The sequence below is a fragment of the Trichechus manatus genome, unplaced genomic scaffold (assembly GCF_000243295.1).
Source record: "Trichechus manatus latirostris isolate Lorelei unplaced genomic scaffold, TriManLat1.0 scaffold00166, whole genome shotgun sequence".
Classification (NCBI taxonomy): Eukaryota; Metazoa; Chordata; class Mammalia; order Sirenia; family Trichechidae; genus Trichechus; species Trichechus manatus.
The window spans coordinates 1,640,790-1,664,826 of record NW_004444102.1 but is presented as its reverse complement, the minus strand read 5'-3'; the positions used below and the strand labels follow the sequence as shown (position 1 = coordinate 1,664,826).

At 38.2% G+C, this 24,037-nt stretch overlaps 1 protein-coding gene across 2 annotated transcripts in view; it reads left to right on the top strand.

Moving 5' to 3' along the window:
• Nucleotides 1–22,845, top strand: part of NRG3 (neuregulin 3) — a 1,408,585-nt gene extending 1,385,740 nt beyond the window's left edge. Inside the window, exons 7-10 of one of the 2 annotated variants that reach the window (XM_012558425.2) lie at nt 10,994–11,121; nt 16,410–16,580; nt 21,893–21,964; nt 22,208–22,845. In XM_012558425.2, coding sequence (XP_012413879.1) covers nt 10,994–11,121; nt 16,410–16,580; nt 21,893–21,964; nt 22,208–22,715 — 879 coding nt within the window. In that variant the 3' untranslated portion in view covers nt 22,716–22,845. The remainder of the gene's footprint in view (nt 1–10,993; nt 11,122–16,409; nt 16,581–21,892; nt 21,965–22,207) is intronic. The other variant, XM_004386524.2, reaches the window with a different exon arrangement.
• Nucleotides 22,846–24,037: the final 1,192 nt, after the last annotated feature.

Here is a 24,037-nt window from a genome sequence, read left to right as displayed (position 1 = left end):
TCAAAGCTGTGTGAGTGCAAGGAAAAAACGAGGACCTAACTCTCAAGAGTTACTGAGGCCAAGGAGGGCACTGATGGGCTTGAGCACTTACACTTCACCAGGGACATAGTCTGATGGGTACAATTGTGAAGACCTGACTCCTCCCAGGGAAGGAACTATGTGGAGTTTGGAAGGAACTGTAATAAATGTTTTCAGTGTAGGGCATGAAATGCCCAAGGGTAATGATCCTGATCCATTAAGCTAACTTTTAAGGAGGGTTAGTGTTGATTAACTGCTCTGCTGAGTGGTAAAAGGATGGAGGTCTACAGCTGAGCTACTTGGGGAACTAAAGAGAGACTGAATTCTTCCGTTAGTCTCTACATTTTTTTTTTTTTTTTTGAGTGTCTCCCTTGTTCTTTTTAAATCTTTCTTTACAAAAGAATTAATAAACTTATTTTTTAGAGCCCCATGGGGTTGCCAGGAGTCAGAATCAACTCAAAGGAAACTAACATTTTTTAGAACAGTGTTAGATTTATAGGACAACTGAGACGATGATACTAAGAGAGGTCCCACATACACTTACCTGGTTTCCCTGTTATTAGTATCTTACATTAGTATAACAGATTTTCCACAATTAATAAGCCGGTATTGATACTTGTAGGCTCTCTTGACTGACAAGGCAAAGAAATATATGTGTATATACTCATTTACATAAATATTTCTATATGTCACCATATGCATCTATATTTGTACCTACATTAAGCTAAACATGAGTTCATGCTGATGTTTCCAACTCAAATCCATTACCACATGGATCATTCTAGACTTCACCTCTTACTTATTTGTAAATTCCCACTCCAAACTTAGCTACCACTATACATCACCCTGTAATTAATTTAATTTTCAAATTCCAATATACATATATGGCAGTATTAGAATTATGAAACCATATACCCATGGAATACAACTTTATGAACTGGACAGTGCTTATGAGCTGTCCATTTTGCCTTTAATCTTAGACTCCACTCATATCCAAAGTTGCTTAGGGCAGCATTCCCCCACTATCTCCACTGTTATGGGGTCATACATATGTTATACAGCTCAATTCCCTTCTCCCAGCCCACATTACTTCCTGGGATCCCCCAGCCACTGCTTAGAAACCTTATGGGGCCGTTCTACCCTGTCCGATAGGGTCACTATGAGTCGGCATTGACTCTACGGCAACAGGTTTGGTTTTGATTTATACCATAGAATCTTTATCACTAAAGCTTTTTGTTAATTCTTGAAGCCTGGTAGTGTCTGTCCTCTGTCGCTGTTCTTCTTCAGTATTGTATTGTCTATTCTGGATCTTTTGCCATTCCATATAAACTTTAGAACCAGTTTGTCAATATCCATAAAATAACTTGCTGAATTTTTGATTGGGATTGTGTTGAATCTATGAATCATGTTGGGAAGAACTGCCGTCTTAACAATAGTGAGTGTTTTTTAGTCATGAACACGAAATATCTCTCCATTTTATTTAGATCTTTGTTGATTTCTTTCATCAGCATTTTGCAGTTTTCCTCATACGGATCTTTTACGTATTTTTTGTTAGATTAATACCTAAATTTTTTTTTGTGTGTTAATATAAATGATGTTGAGTATTTAATTTCAAATTCTAGTAATTCACTGCTGGTAAATAGCATGGGCCCTGGTGGCTCAGTGGTCAAGCATTTGGCTGCTAACCAAAAGGATGGCTGTTCAAATCCACCAGCCATTCCTTGGAACACTTGTGGGGCAGTTCTACTCTGTCCTATAGGGTTGCTATGAGTCGGAATCAGTTTGATGGCAATGGGTTTGGGTTTGTTTTTTTTTTTTTTTTTGGCATGTAGGAAAGCAATTGACTTTTGTATATTAACCTTGTATACTGAAATCTTGCTATAATCATTCATTAGGTACAGGAGTTTTTGATTTTTTTTGTGTGTGTTTTTGTGTGTGTGCATGCTTTTTTTTTTGTTGAATTTTTTTGAATGTTCTACATCATGTCATCCAAGATAATTTGTCAATTTAGACAATCATGTCATCAGAGAAAAAAGACAGTTTTTAATTTCTCTTTCCCTTCTGTGTATCTTCTATTTCTTTTTCTTATCTTAATGAATTTGCTAGGACTCCAGCACAATGCTGAATAGATGTGGTGAGAGGGAACATCCTTGTCTTTTACCCTATATTAGACAGAAGACATCTAGTTTGTCGTCGTTAACTAGCTATGTTAACTATGTTAACTAACGATGTTAGTTGTAGGAGTTTTTTTGTACATATTCTTTATTAAGTTGAAGAAGTCGGCCTTCTTTTTAGTTGCCATGGTTTCTTATCATGAATGGATGTTGGGTTTTATCAAATGCTTTCTACGCTATTGATACGTTCTGAGTCCCTGGGTGGCACAAAGGGTTAAGCATTTGACTATTAGCTGAAAGCTTGGCAGCTCGAACCCACCGAGAGGCTCCTGAGAAGACAGGCCTGGTGATCTGCTTGTATAAGGTCACAGCGTTGAAAACCCTATGGAGCAGTTCTATGCTGCACATATGGGGTCACCATGAGTTGGAACTGACTCGACAGCAGCTAACTATAAATTGATATGTTCGTATACTTTTTCTTCCTTAGCCTTTTGCTGTGATGGATTATATTATTTGATTTTTTTAACGTTGCACCAGCTTTGCATACCTGGAATAAACTTTACTTGGTCGTGGTGTATAATACTTTCTATACATTGTTGGATGTCATTTCTAATATTTTGTTGAGGATTTTTGCCCCTATGTTTATGAGAGATACTGGTCAGAGTTTTCCTTTCTTGTAATGTCTTTGTATGGTTTTGGTATTAAGATAATGATGCCTCCTAGTATGAGTTAGGAAGTGCTTCTTCTAGTTCTATTTTCTCAAAGAGAGTATATACAGTTGGTGTCATTGCCTCCTTAAATGTTTGGTAGAATTCATCAGGAAACCATCTGGGGCTGGTACTTTCTGTTTTAGAAGGTTTTTAATTATTGGTTCAATTATTTTTAAAAATATAGGACAAATCATATCATATATTTCTCCTTGTGTGAATTTTGAATATTTGTGACTTTCAGGGAACTGGTCCATTTACCAAAAATATTAAATCTGAGTGCATAGAGTTGTTCATAATATTTTTTATTATCCTTTTACTGCCCATAGGATCAGTAGTGATGGATCTTCTTTCATTTCTAATAATGGATGTGTCATCTTTATTTTTTTCTTGGTTAGCCTACCTAGGAGTTTATCAATTTCATTGATCATTACAAAGAGCCAACTTAGATTTTGTTAGTTTTCTCCATTGATTTGGTCTTTTTAATTTCATTATTTCACTGATTTGTGCTCTAATTTTTGTTATTTGTATTACATTTATTTTGGATTTAATTTGTTACTCCTTTTCTAATATCCTAAAGTGGAAGCTTAGATTATTAATTTTAGATCTTTTCTAATATATGCATTCAGTACTATAATTCCCCTCTAAACATTGCTTTTGCTGTATCCTACAAATGTTGATAAACTGTATTTTCATTTTCAGTTAGTTCAAAATAGATTTTAAATTATCTTAAGACTTTTCTTGACCCATGTGGTATTTAGAAGTATGTTGAGTAGCATCCAAGTATTTTGGAAATGTCCGACTATTTGTGTTGTTGATTTCTAGTTTAATTCTAATGTGGTCTGAACACATACTCTGTATGATTCTGATATTTTAAAAAAATTTTAAGGTGCTCTTTGTTTGTTTTTTGATACAGTCTGGTACTATGTAAGCCTGAGAAGAATGTATATTGAGCTGTTGTTGTATGATATATTCTAGGCGTGAAAATTACATCAAATTGTTTGATGATGCTGTTCAGATCAACTGTTTTCTTATTAATCTTTTTGCCTGCTGGATCTGTTAATTACTGATACAGCAGTGTTGAAATCTCCAACTATAATAGTGAATTTGTCTATTTGTCATTGTAGTTCTATCAGTTTTTGCCTCATAAATGTTAATGATTGGTATGTCTTCTTAGATAATTGACTTCTTTATCATTATGTAATACTCCTCTTTATCCTGATAATTTTCCTTCTTCTGAAGATTGTTTTGTCTGAAATTAATATAGCTAATTCAAGTTTCTTTTAATTATTCCAAGCATGCTATATTTTTATGAACCCCTTTTCTTTTAACCTATCTTTGTCTCTATACTTATAGTTTTTATTTTATTTTTTTGGTACACAAAATATGTTGTTTTGTGTGCCTTTGAGTCAATTTTGACTCATAGCAACCTTACATGACAAGTAGAACTGCCCCATAGGCTTTCCTAGGCTGTAATCTTTACGGGAGCAGATAGCCAGGTCCTTTCTGCCATGGAGCAACTGAGTGGGTTCAAACCACCGATCTTTTGGTTAGCAGCTGGACGCTTAACCATTGCGCTACCAAGGCTCCTTAGACAACATATAGTTGTTTTTATTTATTTGTTTGTTTGTTTATTTATAATCCACTCTGCACTCTAAAATCTGTCTTCTAATTGATGTATTTGGACCATTCACATTTAAGGTGCATATCAATACAGTTGAGTTGATATCTGCCGTATCCGTAACTGTTTTTCATTCTTTGCATTTGTTCCTTGTTTATTTTGTTTTCCTCCCGTCCATTCTTTCCTTCTCCTGTTTTAGTTGATCGTTATACATCATTCCATTTTCTCCCCTCTTACCATATCAATAATACTTCTTTTCATAATTTTTTAGCAGTTGCCTTAGAGTTTGCAATATACATTTACAACTTTCCAAGTCACTTTCAAATAACACTTTACCACGTCATGATTAATGCAGGTACTTCATAACAGATTATTGCCAATTCCTCTCTCCCACACCTTATAAAATTGTTGTCACTCATTTTGCTTATCAGTATACATATGACAATAAATTGTTACTATTATTACTTTGAACAAATATTTTCCTATTGGATCAATTAGGAATAAGGAAAGTAAAAGATTTAATTTTACCTTAATTTATTACTTCTACGACACTTCTCCTTTCTGTGCATCTGAGTTTCTGATATATAATGTTTCTTTTCCCTGAAGAACTTCTAATATTTCTTGAAAGACAGGTCTGCTGGCAATAAATTTTCTCACTTTGTGTTTGTCTGAACAACTCAATCTTTCCCTTCCCTTCACTTATTTTGCTGGATATAGAATTCTAGGTTGGTGTGCTTTTTCTTTCAACATCTAATTTCACTTCTCTTTCTTCTTATTTGCATGATTTCTGATAAAAAGTCCACTTTAATTCTTAATCTTTTCTTCTATAGGTGAGGTGCCATGCCCATCTTTTTTTTAAGATTTTCTTCTTGTTTTTTTTTTTTTTGCAGTTTAAATATGATATGCCTATAATTAGATTTTAAAATCATGGTTGATATTCTGTGAGCTTCCTAGATCTTTGGTTTGATGTCTGTCATTAAGTTTGGAAAACTCTCAGCCATTATTATTTCAAACATTTCTTCTGCTCCATTGTCTCTTTCTTCTTCTAGTATTCCAGTTATGTGTTATGCTATACTTTTTGAATTGTTCCACAGTTCTTCAATGTTCGGTTGTTTTTTCTATTTGTTTATTTTTGTTGTTGTTTGCTTTTGCCTTGCATTTCTTTTGGGGAAGTTTACACTAACAGATCCTCAAGCTCATTAATTCTTTCCTCAGTCGTGTCTAGTCTGTCGAAGAACCCATCAAAAGCATTCTTCATTTCTGTTGCTTTTTTTTTTCCTGGCATTTCTTTTTTATTCCTTCTTGGTCTTTCTATTTCTCTGTTTATACTAGCCATCTGTTTCAACATGTTGTTTACTTTTTCCTTAGTTATTTATCATACTCATTTTAAATTCCCTGTCTTATCATTCCAACATCTCTGTTATATTTGAGTCTGGTTGTGATGTTTACTTTGTCTTTTCAGACTTCACTTTTACTTTACTTTTTAGTCTTTACTTTTAGTATGCCTTATGATTTTTTGTTGTTGTAGTTGATGTCTTGTTTTGTGAAAAGCAGACATAATATATTGGGTAATAGGGACTGAGATAAATAAACCGTTGTTGTAACATTTTATGCTACTTTGGCTAGGAGTTGGACTTTGTTTCATTTTTGCTGCAGCTGTAGGTTCCAGCGTCTTTAAAATCCCCCAGTATCCTTATTTCTTATTCTCCACTGTTGTCTTTGGGTTTCCTTAAGAACTCTTTCTTAAATAGAATTTGTGTCTTACAACCCTTTCAGCTGTAATCCACTATTATTATGCTAGAGCCCTGTTTATGCAGTGTTACGAAGTGGGGGAAGGAAACTATTTCATAATCTTGTGATTAAATGTCACTCTTTTAGTGGGTCTGTATTACCGGGATATGAACTTCACAAGTGTTTCTTCACCTTCCACCCCTAGTAGGTAAGACAGAAAAGCTAGAGAATACGGGAGTTGAGGAGAGTCCCTTCTCCCAGGTGAGATAAGTCTCTGGGATAGTGGTTTTCACTGAAGAGTACACAATTGTTAGGGAGAATACTCTGGACACATTTCAAAATGGTTGGTTACGTTTCCTCTTTCCCTGTCAGACAGGAGATTTTTGTTTGTTTGGCTGTTCTTGGTGAGAATCTTGTGTGTTTCCTGGAGGTAAAACTCAAGAAAGTGTGGGTACCACTCCCTAAGACTTCAACCACAGAATATTTGGACTCTCACTCTCGTCCTCACAGTTTCCAACAATTTATCAAAATTACTGTTTAAGTACCCCTACAAGTTCACGGCTTCTATTGCAGGTAAGCTGATCTCAGCTATGATTCCCTGTACCTGCCTATATCTCCAGATTTTAAGGAGGTGGTTTGCACTGCACTCTTAATATTTAATGAATACCAGAGTTGTTATTAGGTGCTGTTGAGTTGATTCTGACTCATAGAGACCCTATAGGATGTAGTAGAACTGCCCCATAGGGTTTTCAAGGAGGGACTGGTAGATTTGAACCTCTGACCTTTTTGGTTAGTAGCCGAGCTCTTAACCACTATGCCACCAGGGCTCCAGATACAAGAGTAGTCATTGATTTTCAGTTTGTTCAGCTGTTTTCCAAACTTCTAAGAGACTTCTAAGCTCTTCACTTGTCAGAGGTGAAAGCAGAAGCCTCCTGTAAATTAATTTTTAACCAATATTTATGGAATCTCAGTTTGAAGCATTATTAGATTACTAGGTTTGTTAGTGCTCTTATGGGCCTCAACCCACCATTGGTACAAATATCAGCAATTTAAGTTTAAATCTCAGGTTAAATACAGTCACTGAAATAAAAAGCGTTCTCAAAGTTTGTCAGTGAAAGGAAAAAAGTCCAACATAGTAAATTTTGAAAGCAAATTTGTGATAATGAGCCAAAATAGTACATTTGGTAGCAACTGTATAATCTATAACTGTGTAATGTAAAAATAATGTGAACACTTGAAGGAGAAGATTTAGAACGCAACATCTGTTTGTGAACACTGTGAAGAAGCAAAATAACTAAGAGTTGATTCAAGATTTTTATTCATGACTTTTACAAGTTTTTTCATCTCCCAGGATCAAAAACCTCATTCACTGCAGAGTCTGTGAACTAGTAGCCAAAAAGCTGTATTAGGCTTTTGATATGCTTTGATTTAAATAAACAAATAAACAAATTGATGGATGGGCTGCTGACTTTTAAAGATTCAATAATTTGTCTAGAATGTCTGGATACTCAACACACAGTTGGCCAGCATTGTTCCCTGATAGCCCCCTGCAGAAGCTGAGCAGAAGTCTTCCTACTTCAGCTTACCACAGGTGACTCCACATCATCACTCTTGTGTCTGTAGCTAGACTCTCCAGGCATCTGAGTTTGCCTTCTAAAACTATTAAGAGGGTGAAAAAAAATCTAAGATGTCTTTTACAGAACCCGGAAGTCACATAGAAACTCAGGATGTTGGTTCCATTTCAGTGAACATGTCCATCACTTTACTTTTCTCATGGAAGATTTGTGATGAGCAATTTTAATTAATCAATAAAGAAGCATGCATGGGGTACATATATACATATATATTTTTGTATGTATATACACACACGTGTGTGTGGATGTTTGTTTCCCATACAACCACTCTGAATGCAGATTAGAAAACAAAACAAAACCCTAGAATAAACTATTAGCAGGATTATCTCGGGGGAAAGGATGTTGGTGGATATGGCCTATAGGACTAAGGAAAATGTCAAGGTTATATACCTTTAAGTTCAAGATTTCAAACTAAATGTCTTCTTTGTAACTACTTAAAAAACCAACCACATAGTGGCAGTAATGACCACATCTCGAATAAGAATCTGAATTCTACAGAATGGACTCAGCAAGGTCATTGGGTAGTACAAAGGCTTGCACTGGGCTACCAACCTAAAGGTTGGTAACTCAAGTCCACCCAGCAGTGCCGCAGAAGAAATGCCTGGCGATCTGCCTCCCTTAAATATTACAGGCATGAAAACCTATGGGGCAATTCTACTCTGTAACACATAAGGACGCCATGAGTTGGAATCTATTCATTGGCACCGGGTTTGGATTTTTAGTTTTGGACTTGTAGAAGCTGGTCAGACTTCATGTAAAATGTAATAAATTTACCCAGAGCAAAAAGAAGGTATGGAGATAATTTGAAAAAGGTGGTTGTTGTCAACAACCCAAAGTAACAAAGATCTAATATATGAGCCCTGGTGGCACAGTGGTTACATGTTTGTCCATTCTATTTAATCTTTTTCTCTGTTGTTTTAAGTGAGCATTTTTTTTCCCCTTTGGATAGCATATAACTGGATTTTTAAAAGACTCAATGTGTGAATCTTGGTCTTTTATATTTACATTTAACCCTTCTACAGTTATTGTTTATCACTGATGGCTGTGAATTTATCCCTGCCATTTTATATTTATTTTCCATTTTCCATGCTCTCTTGACACAACCCTACCCCCATTCTTGGCTATTTTGGTATTAATAATGATGTTTTTATTTATTTTTTTCCTCTAATGATTTTTATATTCATAAATTTTATATTCTAGTGATATATAATTGTGATATATACTTAAATATTTTTCCTTTCAATGTCTAAACTTAATAAACATTCATATTCTTACATTAACCCCATTTTTAATACCTACCAAAAAAAAAAAAATGAAACAAACCCGTTGCCATGGAATCAATCCCAACTGACAGCAGCCCTACAGAATGGAGTAGAACTGCCCTGGAGGGTTTCCAAGGAGTGGCTGGTAGATTCCAGCTTCTGACCTTTTGGTTAGGAGCTGAGCTCTTAACCCCTGCACCACCAGGGCTCCTCAATACCTACAGTGAGGATTTATATATATCATGCTTCTATCTTCTTCTTTCTTCTCATCTGAACTTTCAGCCATGTTGAAATTATTTGAACCTCAGGCTCAAAGTGTTAGTTTTAAAATTTACATAAAGATTTTCCAATAAAATGTAATCCACACTTTCCTCTTGGATTTATTTTTCTTCTGGTTATAATACTATTTTTAGATTTTATTCCCTAAATCATCCTTAGAATGTATGTAAACATGAGATTCCAAGCAGCCATACCAGTTAGAGATAGCACTTAGATTTGGATATATTCACCATTCCAGGTACACATTGTTTTCTTATAGTAAAGACTAGACAACGTCTTACAGAGCCATCTTCATTACCAGAGCTACTCTTACTTTCACCTTGTCCACGTACATTAAGTATTTTAAACTCATTGCCATCGAGTAGATTCCGACTCATAGCGACCCTACAGGACAGAGTAGAACTGCCCCATAGGGTTTCCAAGGAGCGGCTGGTGGATTTGAACTGCCAGCCTTTTGGTTAGCAGCTGAGTGCTTAACCACTGTGCTATCAGGGCTCCATTACATTAAGTATTACCTCATTAATATTTTTTAAAAGTCAGTTTGAAACAATCAGCAGCTCTGTGGGAGAAAGATGTGGCATCTGCTTCCACAGAGATTTACAGTTTGGAAACCCTATGGGTCTCTGTGGGTTGGAATTGACTCAATGGCAGCAGGTTTTAAGGGAGTTATTATTATCCTATTATATAGACTTGAGATTCAGAAAGATTGATTAACTTAATTTTTTTTGTTTGTGACTCTAATCATACTAGCTCCTTTACCTCCTTTACTTCTGAAGTGCGAAAAAAAAAACTTGTAAGATTTACACTTGCTCAGAACAGCACTTGCAGCTTGATGATTCATTGGATACTGCATATCTGGATTCCAAAATCTCTGAAGTTTGGTTAACATTCTGAAAGTATCATTTCTGGTGATAGTTTCCATCTAGAGTTTCTAGAAGAGAAGCCAGCTAATCTCTTACTGCTTGATCACTTGCCAGTTAGCCAGGAAGTGTTGACTTTGGCAATTTACTGGCTGGTGGAGATGCCAAGTGATGTTTCCACTGAGCAAAATTTTTCTTAAAGTGTCATCTCTTCAGGCTTCAGGGTCTCATGACATATTGCAGTCAAAGGTGAAACTAAGAGTTAAGAACTATAAAGAATGAGACATTTGCATGTGGTTCTCTTCTTAGACTTAGACTGTGGAGAGGATGGGCAGGATTCTGAATCAGTATCCTCTCTAGTTCTGACAAAGTCATGCGGTTCATTCAACAGTATCTATTAAACCCCTATTATTAGTAGCCCAGCAAAGGCTTTTTTTGCTTTTTTTTTTTTACTAAATGTGAATAGAAGAAAACATACCCATAGAGGATTTTAGCTGTATGCCACAGGTGGAGATGAAAATGAGAAAATAGACTCAGAGTTCTGAAGTGAAGACCCTCCTGAATGCACCTTATCTAATCACAGGTTGGGATAGTGGCACATTGAATGTGTGAAAAACAAGATGCAACCTGTTGTATCTATCATTCTTCTGATTGGGTGTCTCAGTAGAAACTGATCTTCTGGTAACTCTTCTATACCTAGGTAAAGTGTGCTAGTCCCCTCTCATAACTTATCCTCAGCTCACCTCTGTCCATGTGATTCCTCCCAGTATTCCAAGGTGGAAAGGCATCCTGTGACGGCATTGGAGAAAATGATGGAGTCAAGTTTTGCTGGCCCCCAGTCCTTCCCGGATGTCCCTTCTTCTGACAGAGGAAGCCAATCTGTCAAACACCACAGGTACACGTAGCTCATCCTGGTGGGAGTGGGTGCATTTACGCTGTGTATAACAGAAAACACGTGCCAAGCATGGCAACGTTACTCAGGAGAGATGATCCTTCTTGCTTCTCCTATAGTTCTCCATGAAGCAGAGGCTCCAACACATCACAGCAGGTAGACTGACGATGCCAGCTTCGCCCATCAGACAGCAATGTCCCTGTAGAAAGCCCAGAGTAACTATTAACAACACCTCTCATAACTATAGACGCTGACCAGTGAATGAAACAACTGCATTCCAAAAAACTATTAAAAACATGATTTTTCTTATGCTGCCTCATCTCCCTTGGCAAAGTTAATGACTTCCTTGGGCAGCTGCAGTGACATGCCTCAGGTTCTCACACAAAGACGACATTCCAGGAGACGAAGACTGGCAAATCTCCTCTTCGATCTACGGACTTCTATTTTCAGTGGGGAACACTCTATTACAAGCTGACCAAGTAATTGACTCTTTTGTTGAGAAATTCAAAAACAAAGTTACTTGATAAAGTTCATGTCATTTTGAAGCTGAATGGGTCTTTAGCATCTCCTAGTCCACACCATGCGTTCTACAGTTGAGAAATCTGAAACTCCAAGATTTAAAGGCATTTTGTTCTAGGTCAAATGGCAGTCTAGGACTAATGCTAGAACGAATATTTTTGTGTATCCAAATGTATATTCTCAATTTTTGTGGAAATTTTCTGAAGAGAAGCACAGTATTTGAAAATAAATAAGATTATAAAATATATATATAAATAACAGTTGTTCCTCGCAGTGAAAGATCAGTGTGGTTGACCCTTTATTTTCATGTATTCCTCCATGTATTCCTCCCAAGCTCTGCTCACCGTGGCAGGAACGGGCATTGCACAAGAAAGTGAACTAGTGACTGAGCTTAAAACACAGCCCCCCTCTCAGTGAGTCACATGGCAACAGTTTTATTGTTTCTGGCCACATTTACTTTCAAGTGGTGATTTTTATTCTCATTTTAAATGACCAGAGTGAGATACTAAGGGTTTGCTAAATTAAAAGAAAAAAAAAATTGGCTTACATATCTTAACCTCAGGACTGAAATATGTTTGGCTCTTGGATAATTGGCTTTAACTATCAACTACAAGTTTTAGTTTATATCAGTTGTGGCATTTACAGAATATTTTCCTGTGAATGGAGCATTTCATTTTACCAGGCCTAATGGAAGTTTATCTTAATTAGAGAAATAAGCCCTAAATTACTAGCCTTTTATAAAACGGATATTTTCTCCAAAATCCGATTTTCTCCCGCTGGTTATAACACATTTTAATGTCGTATTCCACCTAGCCAAATAAAATAATTCAATATAATATTCCTCTAGAATATATTATGTCATTACAATTTTAAAGTTAAGATTTAAAAAAATACAGCCTCCAAAGTATTTGGATTGTAGCCCCTTTCTTTCCCACTGCTTGACAGTATGTATGTCCCCTCCGAAACTTTGCTGCTTCTGTAGTTTCTAGGAGTCACTCAGATTAAATCAGAAAGTCTTGAAGAGACCTTCCTTTTTTTGGTTCAGTGACACTGGAGTATTTGTTGGCTTACATTGGGTCTTGATAGATAACTGAGGTTTGATTTATAAAGTGCTTTTAAAAATTTGTAATCATAGTTTAATATATTATAGCTTTTGTTTTGTAAAACATACAGTAGACTTAAATATTTTCATGATTGATAACCCGGTCACTGATTTATGTAGCCTGTAAACTGCTCCATAACTCCTGAATGCTACTGGGTTAGGAGGCCTGAATAGTTGATTGATCCATAGGTATGTAGCTGTGTTTTAAGCTCGGTCACTACTTCACACTGGTAGACTTTGTTGTTGTGACAGTTTAGCAAGCTATGAATAATTAATTTCTTTTTGTGCATTGCCGATACGACCCATTTGGATAACTCATTTGTGACACAAAGCTATTAATTCCACACCATGTATCTAATGTGTGGTCAAAAAAAAAAAAAAACCCTTTATAAAGAAGAAATTTTTTTATGGCATGTCCTATTACATTATATTTGGCAATATAACTCAGTTATAAAAAAAAATGTAGGCTTTTTAGTGTAAAAGAAATCTAGAGTTTTTAGTGATGGTGTCATGGTGGTGCAGTGGTTAAAAGCTCAGCTGCTAAACAAAATGTTAGCAGTTCGACTCTACCAGCTGCTCCTTGGAAACCCTATGGGGCAGTTCTACTCTGTCCTGTAGGGTCACTATGAGTCGGAATCGACTCGACGGAAATGGTTTGTTGTTTTTGTTTTTTTTTTAATCATTCTTGGAGTTGTCAGTTGTGGTGGAGGAACCAGAGGGAATGTACCATGTTGAGTACCTACTAGGAGCCTGCCTCCCTGCAAGACACTTTGCATACCTTATCTCCTTTAACCCCAGTAATAATCCTGTGGAAATAACAATGGTGCTTATATGTTCCCTTTTCCCTCCTGGTCTACCCGCCACCTTTCTCTGCACTACTCTGCACACTCACAGGTCAGCAGCCCCCTTGTTCTCTGGCCTCTATTGGTTCCAACAATGTAAAGTACTGGCAGGAGTTGGAAGGGTGGAGGAGGGGAGGGAAAGGGCACCGCACTTCTGCCCCCTTTTCTACTTGGTCACCTCATCTCTGTCTCCTTTCCTGGGGTCATGGCACCTGCCAGGTCATCCCCGCCTTACAACTCACTTTCTCTCTGCATTCAGGTAACTGCTCATTTCTTGTCCCTTCAGTCAGAAGGATAGGAATGGCTTCCCATTGTTACTAGCCCTGGGGTACAGTAGTATCTCTAAAAAACAAACAAACAAAAAAACCCAAACTTGTTGCTGTGGAGTTGATTCTGACTCATAGCAACCCTATAGGACAGAGTAGAACTGCCCCATAGGGTTTCCAAGGCAGGTGCATTCTAAATGCTGACCTTTGTAAATAGTACACTCTCTCTCCTCAAATTATCCAATCTGAAGTACCATCTCTCTCCCTCCAGGACTCTGACTGGTACAAGTACCTCCCACAGCATCATGCTGCTATTAACATACAGACCTAAGATTGGAACCTAGAGGCACCAGCACCCAAGATCCCATGGTCCTAAGGTCTACATTATTGCCTATAGATGATGTAGGCAGAAGCAGGAAGGGAGGGACACAGATTAGCCACTAGAAAAAATCCATTGCCATCAAGTTGATTCCAACTCACAGTGACCCTATAGGACAGAGTAGAACTGCCCCATAGAGTTTCCAACAAGCAGCTGATGGATTTGAACTGCTGACTTTTTGGTTAGCAGCCAAGCTCTTAACCACTGCACCACCAGGGCTCCTTAGCTACTAGAGAGTTCTTCTAACTTGTTGACTTAGTCACTTAACTAGAAGCCCCTTGCTGTTAGGGATTTTAGGGCTCAACAGGTTAATTGGTGAAGTCCTAAATACCATGATAAAGAATGAAGGTATAGTGATGTTGTCAAATATGATCCAGTGTTTGCACAAACTCCAGAAGTTTGAATTGGCTTGAGGAATGTAAAATTTGATTAGTCACCTTGCCAAAACCAGGATAGTGGCTACTAGCACTCAAATGTTACTTTCTCAAATTCTGACATAAACTAATAGTTGAGAAAGATTTGAGAAAGTTGTGTTTTGTATTTCTTAAGTAGAAATAACACCATTATTGGTGGGACAAAGTTACAAAACTGCAAATAATGTAGCAATATAGGTAATATTCCTTTGGGAGACTGCCCCTTTAGAACGTGATAGATATATCGAAATTTCGAAAATAGTGTTTATCTTTCTCTATATAGTTGTATTGATGTTTCAGAGTTAAATGAGGATGAAGCCCAAAATTCTTAGTTCACTTATTGTTTGAACACTGCAGAGTCAGAGTGACCACATACACAGTATCCAAATTCTTCTCACCAGTATATGAGGTAGTTTGGGTGAATTCAGCAGGATGGAGGTGGGAATGGATGTGGATAGGCAATGATTCAAATTACCAATTGATTTTTATAGAGTCTAGTACCTCTGTTTTGTCCGATCCATGTAGGGGCCTCACTTTGCTAGGACCTAAGGTATGTCCCATTTATGCCTTTTGCCTTTTGATGACATCTACAGATTGTTTAAAAAAAAAAAATGAAAACTCAAAAAATTGAAATATAAAGTTTATTTTGAGCAGTTATTCCATATGCATATAAGGAGACCATTCTGATTCTACAGAAATGCAAAATGGCTCAAAGTTTGCTAGTTGCAATGAAGCTTATACAGAGAAGAGGAGGGAAAAGAATAGAATATCAACCACTAACTAATCTTAACATGGTTGAACCCTGTCCTTCCCCCTTTACTGAGATCAACTGATACCAGGTTACTTTTGGTCTGGCTGTTAATAATTTGGCCCTCTACCCACCTGCAGTCATGAGATTTTTTTGAGATTTAAATTAGGAGAGCCTGGAGTCTTTTTCATTAAATCAAGTGATAATGGTTTTGCTGACTATCCTTTTCTAGCAGGAAAAGACAAATTTACATTGCTGTAGAGCAGTTTCTGGCAGGCTTTTGTAGTTTGGGTCAAGCTTTTTATGGTTAATATTTGTTTTTGTGGATGACAGAAACCCTAAAATCAAAGTAAGAGGCCTGTTATTAATTTTCTTCTTTAACAAAACATAGTTATTTGGGTATTTGATTGTATGAATCAAATAAAATATATAATGAAATGTTTATTAAAAGCAAAGTTAAAATTTAGTTTCTCAAGACTGATGAAAATCTCAAGTAATGAACTGGGAATTTAACACATATGCTAAGAAGAGAATGGCAATTAAAATAAGGTTTGTTTAATCTATCACTAAAACAAGTGACAATTTCCCCCATAAATCCCTTCAGGGTTCCTATGTTAAAGTTCTTATCAGTGTCTAATAAAAAGGTCATCTTTATTTCTAATAAGCAGACAACTACTGTGGCTTGGAAAATCAGGCTTTAGTTGAATTGGAATCTGGTTCTTGAGAATTCCTTAAGCCCATCTTTTATCTTTACCTGGAAAGCTCCAATTGTTTTAGTCAGTTGTGCTCCAAACAGGAAAGCCAGGAAGACAGAAACATCTCTGTCTCAGTATCTCCAAGGGTGAAATGGATTAATCCACTCCTGATCCAATCCTAGCACAAACACTGCATTCCATGGATGGCTGCAGGCCAGCACTTGGAGCATCTGGGGTGTAAATGGGTCTTTTGACAAGTGTGAGCAGCCTCTGATGAGGTTATTGCCATGATCTCTTTTGTTTCTTGATTTCCTTTAACCCCAGCAGGAGTCTCTCCTCTTGCTGCAGCCCAGGACAAAGGAGTGGGATGCTCCACAGGAATGCCTTCAGAAGGACACCCCCCTCGCCCCGAAGTCGGCTGGGTGGACTCGTGGGACCAGCATATCAGCAACTCGAAGAATCAAGGATCCCAGACCAGGATACAATACCTTGTCAAGGGTAGGTCTTAAAGGCAATGGAGTTTAGAGAGAGTGTCATTAATGTTATATCCTTAAGTTGAATTATAATGACTTTTTGGGTTTCATTCAACGGTACTTTTTCATCATTTGGTTATTTTTGCTGACTACCATCCTTGTCCCAACACAAGGCGAGCTAACTTAAGAGAACAGGTATGATGCAGTGTTAGGGAGATGTTAGCTTGAAAAGAAATATAAGCCTAGGAAGAAAGTAAGTGTATAGATGCCTATAGATATCTGGGCAATATGTTATTATACAGTTACTAAAACAACTGGGGATTTAGCTTTGATTTAAAAAAGAGAGGTTTCTTAGTAGGACTAAAATGGTCCCTTATCCTTATGTTTGCAATAAATTACTTAATCCTATGAAGAGCATTGTGGACAATATCCTAAATGATACCCTATGACACATATACATTATCTACTTCCCTGGAGAATTCTTGAATTTGTCTCATTCAATGATCAGACCAAAGACCAAAGCACCATCTGCTGAACTCAGACCTCTGTGTTCCCTGAGAGGACAGAGGTTGGGGGATGGGCTTCGAAGGAAGTCACCACGGCCGCTGCTCGTCCTCACAATGAACAAGGTGTCCCTTCCTCCAGGTGGGAACAGGTGCTCACAGGGCACACGGCACACTGAGGAAAGGCTAGGTTGTTAACCACCGTTCACCCACTGGGCATAAACCACATCATGGCAGCCCTTACTGAAGTGGATTTGAGTTCACATTCCATCTCTGCCCCTTACTACTTTGTAAATTTAGGAAAGTTCTATCATTTGAGCTTAAGTTTTCTCACCTATAAACTGAACAAAATAATTCCAGCCTCCCTGTGGGTTGTTGGGCAGATTGTGCGTGTGTGTGTGTGTGTGTGTGTGTGTGTGTGTGTTTAAACAGCTTGAGCCTGGCACGTGGTAAATAGAGAAGTACTGGTATTTGTTGTCACAGGAATCATCATGGTGTTGTCATTAATTTTAAGCGCAATGAAATTAAGGTTGACTCCAGAAATTTCAGGAGCCAGCTTCCTCACTCAAGCCAAGTTCTTGTTGCATCCCATATTTAACTCTCTGGAAGAGATAAGCAGGGGTCTTCTCTGCTTTGGCAGGGTGATTTTCCCAGACTGCCTGCAACAAGCTGAAGGCCCAAGCAGGCAGGAGGCCTGTCATGTTGCCTCATCTTTCTCTCTTTGCTCTGAGCCTGGGATATACATAACTGTGCTCTCTCTATTGGACAAAGCTCAGCCACACATTTCTTTAGGAAGGCTAGAAGACAGGAAATAAATAGCCTGTGACTGGATTTGTGATTTTGAAGCAATTCCAAATGGACTGCCAAGTGCATTTGGTATAGATCTGGAGTGACAGTTGCAAATTCAACATAACAGCCAAATTTTCCAAAATGTATAATGTAAGTCAAGAAGCAGTTTGCCTTGTCTCTGAAAAGGGGCTTGCATTTAACCTATAATTACAACTAATAATGGTTAATCATTTATTTTTTAAATCATTCATGATGTCTGCTACTTAGGAATATAGATATTTTCTCTTTGCCAAAGGAGATGATATTTAGCAGAACCTGCTTGTAATGTCTGGAGTGAATGCTAGAGTGAGAATGGGTGAGCGGAAATCAAGCTTGGGGACTTTATTAGTGAAGAGGAACCCAGCCCATGTTGCCTCTCTGTTGGAGACTGGCACGACCATCACTCCATATCTCCCGGGGTGAGCATGCTCTGAACCTGTTCTCGCCCTAGGCTTGAACCACACAATCACATAGCGTCAGACCTTCAGAGGTTCCCATTGCTTGTTTTTTTTAACTCCTGAGACTCGCACCTCTTGTCTGTGTGGTGGTGGTTTTGTTTTGATTCAATCACCAGTGGGTTAGAAATATTCTGCCAAACCAGCTGGCCACATGGATTTTTCCTGTGTGTGATATGCACCAGATGTTGTTAAATGGTGACTCTAAGTCACTATGTGTTCCGCACGATGAATCGCAGGGAGCAATTTCATTCTCAGTTCTGGAAAACAGCTATTTTCCACTCCTGGACAACTGGCTGCTTCTCTAGACTGAAAATGGGATTGGTAATGGAATTTCACAGCTCAAGGCCCTCTTCAAATCTGGCCCTAGGCTGGAGGGAGATTTGCAAGAGCCATCAGCCATCTTTGTTTGCCAAGCATGTGGGTGCAGTCTGCCAGTTAAGCTCCCAGTGTGTGTGGCTTCTCTGGTTGGCATTGACTTCAGCCCAGCTTGGAGTCATCAGCCATCTGGTGAAGGAATGAGGTGGTGGGGAGACTCTTGGGGAGTCCTTCTCCTAATTGGAGACCTGGACTGGCCAAAACCATAGCAGTGGCTCACGGAGCTTTGAACTAGGTTATGTCAGGCAAATCAAACTAATGTAATCATATGCTAGACAGAAACAAACAGAATCAAAAAAGTTAAATTCACACGTTCAAGGTAGAAGGGAACTACAAAATACTGAGTACCTATAAACACATAGCAACCCTATAGGACAGAGTAGAACTGCCCCGTAGGGTTTCTAAGGCTGTAAATCTTTATGGAAGCAGATAACCTCATCCTTCTCCCACAGAGCAGCTGAGGGGTTTGAACCACAAACCTTTCAGTTAGCAGCTGAGCATCTTAACCACTGCAACACATACTTATAGAATAAATGCACTTGTGATTTCTTTATTCAGTGATGAGAGGAACTCAATGAATGACACACTCATGGATCAAACTTGTGAAAGCATCATTGGCTCTCAAAGGGATACAGAACTCTGAGTGTCTTTTAATCCAGAATCACATCTAGAAATTTAGCTTCTGCTTAATCTTCTGGAGACTAACATTCAGCTTCTGCTCGAATACTTAGTGCTGGGGCACTCACAGCAGCTCTAGGAAGGACATGAGGACCCCAGATGCACCTTTGGTTAAACAGTGCAAATGCATTATTTTAATTAATCCTCACAGCAACCCCTTGAAGTCAATATTACTGCCTGGTTGTTTTCATTGATAAGAAGATGAAAGCTCAGAGAGGCTGTTATGTGTCTGAGATCCCAAAGCATGCAACAGCATGAGGACTTGAAATCATGCCTGATTCCAAACAAAAATCACACTTTTGGAGAGTTCTAATTGTTTCTGCCCCATCTTCATGTCATGGTATCATTTTAGATTTCAGGTTTTTCCAGCAATGTGTTCAATATCTGGCTTTTGAAGTAATACATAATAATTAACTACAAATTCTCTTTCTCATCTAAGTCCTTCAGCTGTATAAAGCCCAGCATGGTTGGGCATTGTTGCTCTTCTCTGCCATGATTTAGTCTATGGTTCTCTCAGTTCTGTAGTCTGGTATATTAGAGGAATGCTCCAAGTTTGGCTTGAATTGTCATTGATTATTTCATAGTCATATCATATTATTGACTGATTGAATCTACAATTTACCAAATCCTTTAAGGTATTTACAACTTTATCTGAGATTTGTACAAATAATTTTTGGATCCAGGTGTAAGAATTTGCATATATCACCATAACATTTCATCTTACTAGGTTCCTTCTACTGATATACTCTGTTGATAGTTATGTGCAATATAACTTTATACTAGTATATTTCTTGGCTGTGTAAATCTGGTAGGCAGCCATTCTATATATTCACACATATTAATGATGTTAACAAGATGGCGCTGAGGACAGAACATGTGTGCTTGAAATTTGCCCCCTTCCTTCTTTTTGAAATTGATTCATTGATCATAACTTTTAGAGTCAGATTTTTAGTCATATAACACTAAACAGAAAGGAGTGAGATCCCAGGGTGTTCCTTACAGGTGGCTACTCAGTTTGCACAGGTAAAGATTATATATCTGGTGTACTTTGGGATGACCATTCATTAGGACCCTCTGGCTTTGGTAGTAATGATTAGAATGAGACAACTCAGTTTAACTTCTTCCTCTGCCACTTACTAATGGTATAATTTTGAGCAAGTCATTTGAGTGCCCATTAGCTCTGTTTATTCATCCATTACATGGTAATAATAATAACAATAATAAATCACTCGTGAAAATTCAATGATGTAATGAGAGGCAAAATTGCTTTTAAACTACAAAGCACTATGCAAATGTTAGCTGTTGTTATTAAGTTTGAAAATGGATGTTAACTGGGACATAAAAGGAGTGTTTATCTTGAAGATTTGTTCATGTAGTTATGCATTCATTCCGTTTATTGATTGCCAACTCTGTGCCAGCCATGACAGGAAGGGAGGGAATTGCAAAGATGCCTAAATCTGTTCCTTATCTTTGTGCACTGTCTGATGAGAAAGACCTTTAAATTGCTCCCATTGTGTCCTTATCCTAGAGACTTCTGTTTAGCATGCACCATACTACATTATAATTATTCTGTATGCATATAAACTTGCTTCGTTATTTAAAATATAATGTAAGTCAAGGGGAATGGGATTTATTATACCGAGGGTATATCTGTTGCCATCGGGTCGATTTCAACTCATAGTGACCCTATAGGACAGAGTAGAACTGACCCACAGAGTTTCCAAAGAGTGCCTGATGGATTCGAACTGCCAACCTTTTTGTTAGCAGCCATAGCACTTAACCACTATGCCACCAGGGTTTCTGTATTCAGGGTAGATATGCTTAAATTACTTTTAAACTTTAATATTTAATTTAGTATTTAAATTAAGGCCAAGTAATTGAGTGATATAATAAAAACCTACTACCGTTCATGTCCCAAAACAACATTTTATGAATCTATGATATACCTGTCTCACTTTCTGGCACTGGAAAGCTCAGAGTAGGCAAATTCAGTAGCTCTGAACAGGATTCTGCACTGGGTAGATTCTGACGTATTCAGATTACTTGGAATGGCACATTGGCACTCTTGACAAGCTCTTGCTGTGCTCCAGTGCAGTTGCCTTGTGTGGCTCTAGAAAGTGGTGACGAAAGCTGCCAGGCTGGTAGAGACCCTATGGTGGCCACTTCCTATTCAACCCCAGAGAGACAGAAGAAATGTGTGCCTCCCACTCCAATCCCCAGACTCAGCAATCTGGCAGTGGGTCAGTGTCCCATTGGAGATTGGATTCAGATCCCCTAAAATCAATGAAGCAGAAATACTCAGCACTTTAGTACCTTGATACTCTAGGTCAGGCTTCCTCATTGCCTTCAGAGAAAGTGGTCCCAAGAAGTCCACTGGACAAAACCAGGGCTGAGAGGGTGGTAAGAGTGATGAGTGATGACTTTATGGGTTTCCTGTTTGTCACAATGGGAAGGACACACTTACCTGCTCAATCCCTATTTACTTTGTATTCTAGGATAGAGGTCAGGAAGATTATATCCCACCTGCCTATACAGCTGTGGTGTGTTGAAAGCTCCCTGGACTTAAAGTAAGGAGACCTGGGTTTGAGTCTCAGTCTGTCACTTATTTTCTGTGTGACCTTGGGCAAGTCACCTCACCTACCTGAGCTTCAGTTTCCTTCTCTGTTTAACTGGGAACATCCTCTCCGTCTCATGGGGTTGCTGTGAGAATTCAGTGAGATGGTGCATGTGGAAAGTGATTTGTCGATTGGATATTGCTCTGAAAAAGGGCAACAGAGAGCAGAGTATGTAACACTTTGTTTCTTTTTCAGGTACCAGTCCAGTGGTTTAAAAACCCAACACAGTGCTTCAATAAATATGCAACTGCCTTCAAGAGAGACAAACCCCTATTTTAAAAGCTTGGATCAAAAGGACCTGGTGGGATACTCATCAACAAGGGCCAGTTCTGTGCCCATCATCCCTTCAGTGGGTCTAGAGGAAACCTGCATGCAAATGCCAGGGATTTCTGAAGTCAAAAGCATCAAATGGTGCAAAAACTCCTACTCTGCTGATCTTGTCAATGTTAGTATTCCAGTCAGTGATTGTCTTATAGCAGAACAACAAGAAGTGAAAACATTGCTAGAAACTGTCCAGGAGCAGATCCGAATTCTGACTGATTCCAGGCGGTCAGAAGACTACGAACTGGCCAGCGTAGAGACTGAGGACAGTGTGAGTGAAAACACAGCCTTTCTCCCCCTGAGCCCCACAGCCAAATCAGATCGAGTGGCACAATTTGTCTTAAGAAATGAAATACAAAGAGACTCGGCATCGACCAAGTGACTTGAGATATAAGAATCTGTGCGTTCTGTGCTTTGCTCAACAGGAAAGAGAGGAAATTAAATACAAATTATTTATATGCATTAATTTAACAGCATCTACTTAGAAGAAACCAAATAGTCTATCGCCCTCATGTCATAGTGTTTTTTAACAAAATATTTTTTTAAAGGGAAAGAAATGTTTCAGGAGGGATAAAGCTTATAACTAAAGCTTTTGGGTAGAATTCTGAGTACAATTTCAGTTAGTCCCAACACTGTCCTCTTTGGCTTTAAGATGATGTATGTGGGCAATCCAGACACAGCCCCACAGCCCCAGTGTCCTCATAAGAAAGCACTGGTGGCTACACGTTTCAAAGAGACAAGTAGTATACTGATGGTGGAGGTACCAGTGAGCAGGCGGCTTTTACCATTTACCTTGCCAGTCCCAACCCTTAAATTTCTATTCGACTGACAGCCTTATCACAGGTTATGCCATGTCAACAAATGCAGTGTTTCCTACTTGATTCTCAAAGAATGGCACAAAGACTTTGGAATGGGAAAGAGGACAGGAGAGAGAGAGTGATCGGGGGCAACCTCACCTACGCTATGTGCCATCTGCCTCTGAAATTTGAAGATGTGGGATCTCAGAGAGAGGTATGGCATTATTGTAGAAAAGAGACGAAAAAAAATCACAATGTTGTGTCACTAAAATCATGCTAAGAGAAATGTTTTTCTTTGAGGTTGTTTAGGGGCTCCAAAGGAATATTTCTCCGTGTGTGCGTGCCTCTGTGTGTGTGTGTGTGAGCATGTGTGTGAGCATGTGAACATGTGAGCGTGTGGGCTTGCTCACATGAGCACTGATATGCTGTATGCACATGTGAGCTCATAGTGTGTGTGAGTACGCGTGTGTGTGTATTCAGCCTGCTATACTTTGTTCTGAGACGTCAGGGAATCTACTATCCAGAAAAAAAATTCCCTCTTAGATCTGTTCACTTAAAATTGTTCCACTAAGTATAAAGTTCAGTTAGTGAGTTCTGAAACTAAGGTCACTTGCATGGCAGGATCCTTTAAAACTTTTGACAGTGTCTAGATCATTTTCTAACGGGAAAACTTTTAGAGGAAAAACTATTGGCTCATTAACGATATCAGTATCTCAAGGCAAGTTAATTGAGGATGTGTGTTTATTTTGAATCATGGGTACTTAAATTATTTACACAAGCTGATTATCAAATTGGCAGTTACCAGATTGCCTTCTAATCATCCTCATTGCTATTTATTTTATAGCAAGTCTACCACATATGGACCAAGGTACTGGCTTCTGTGGTTAGTATGGAAAGAATAAATTGT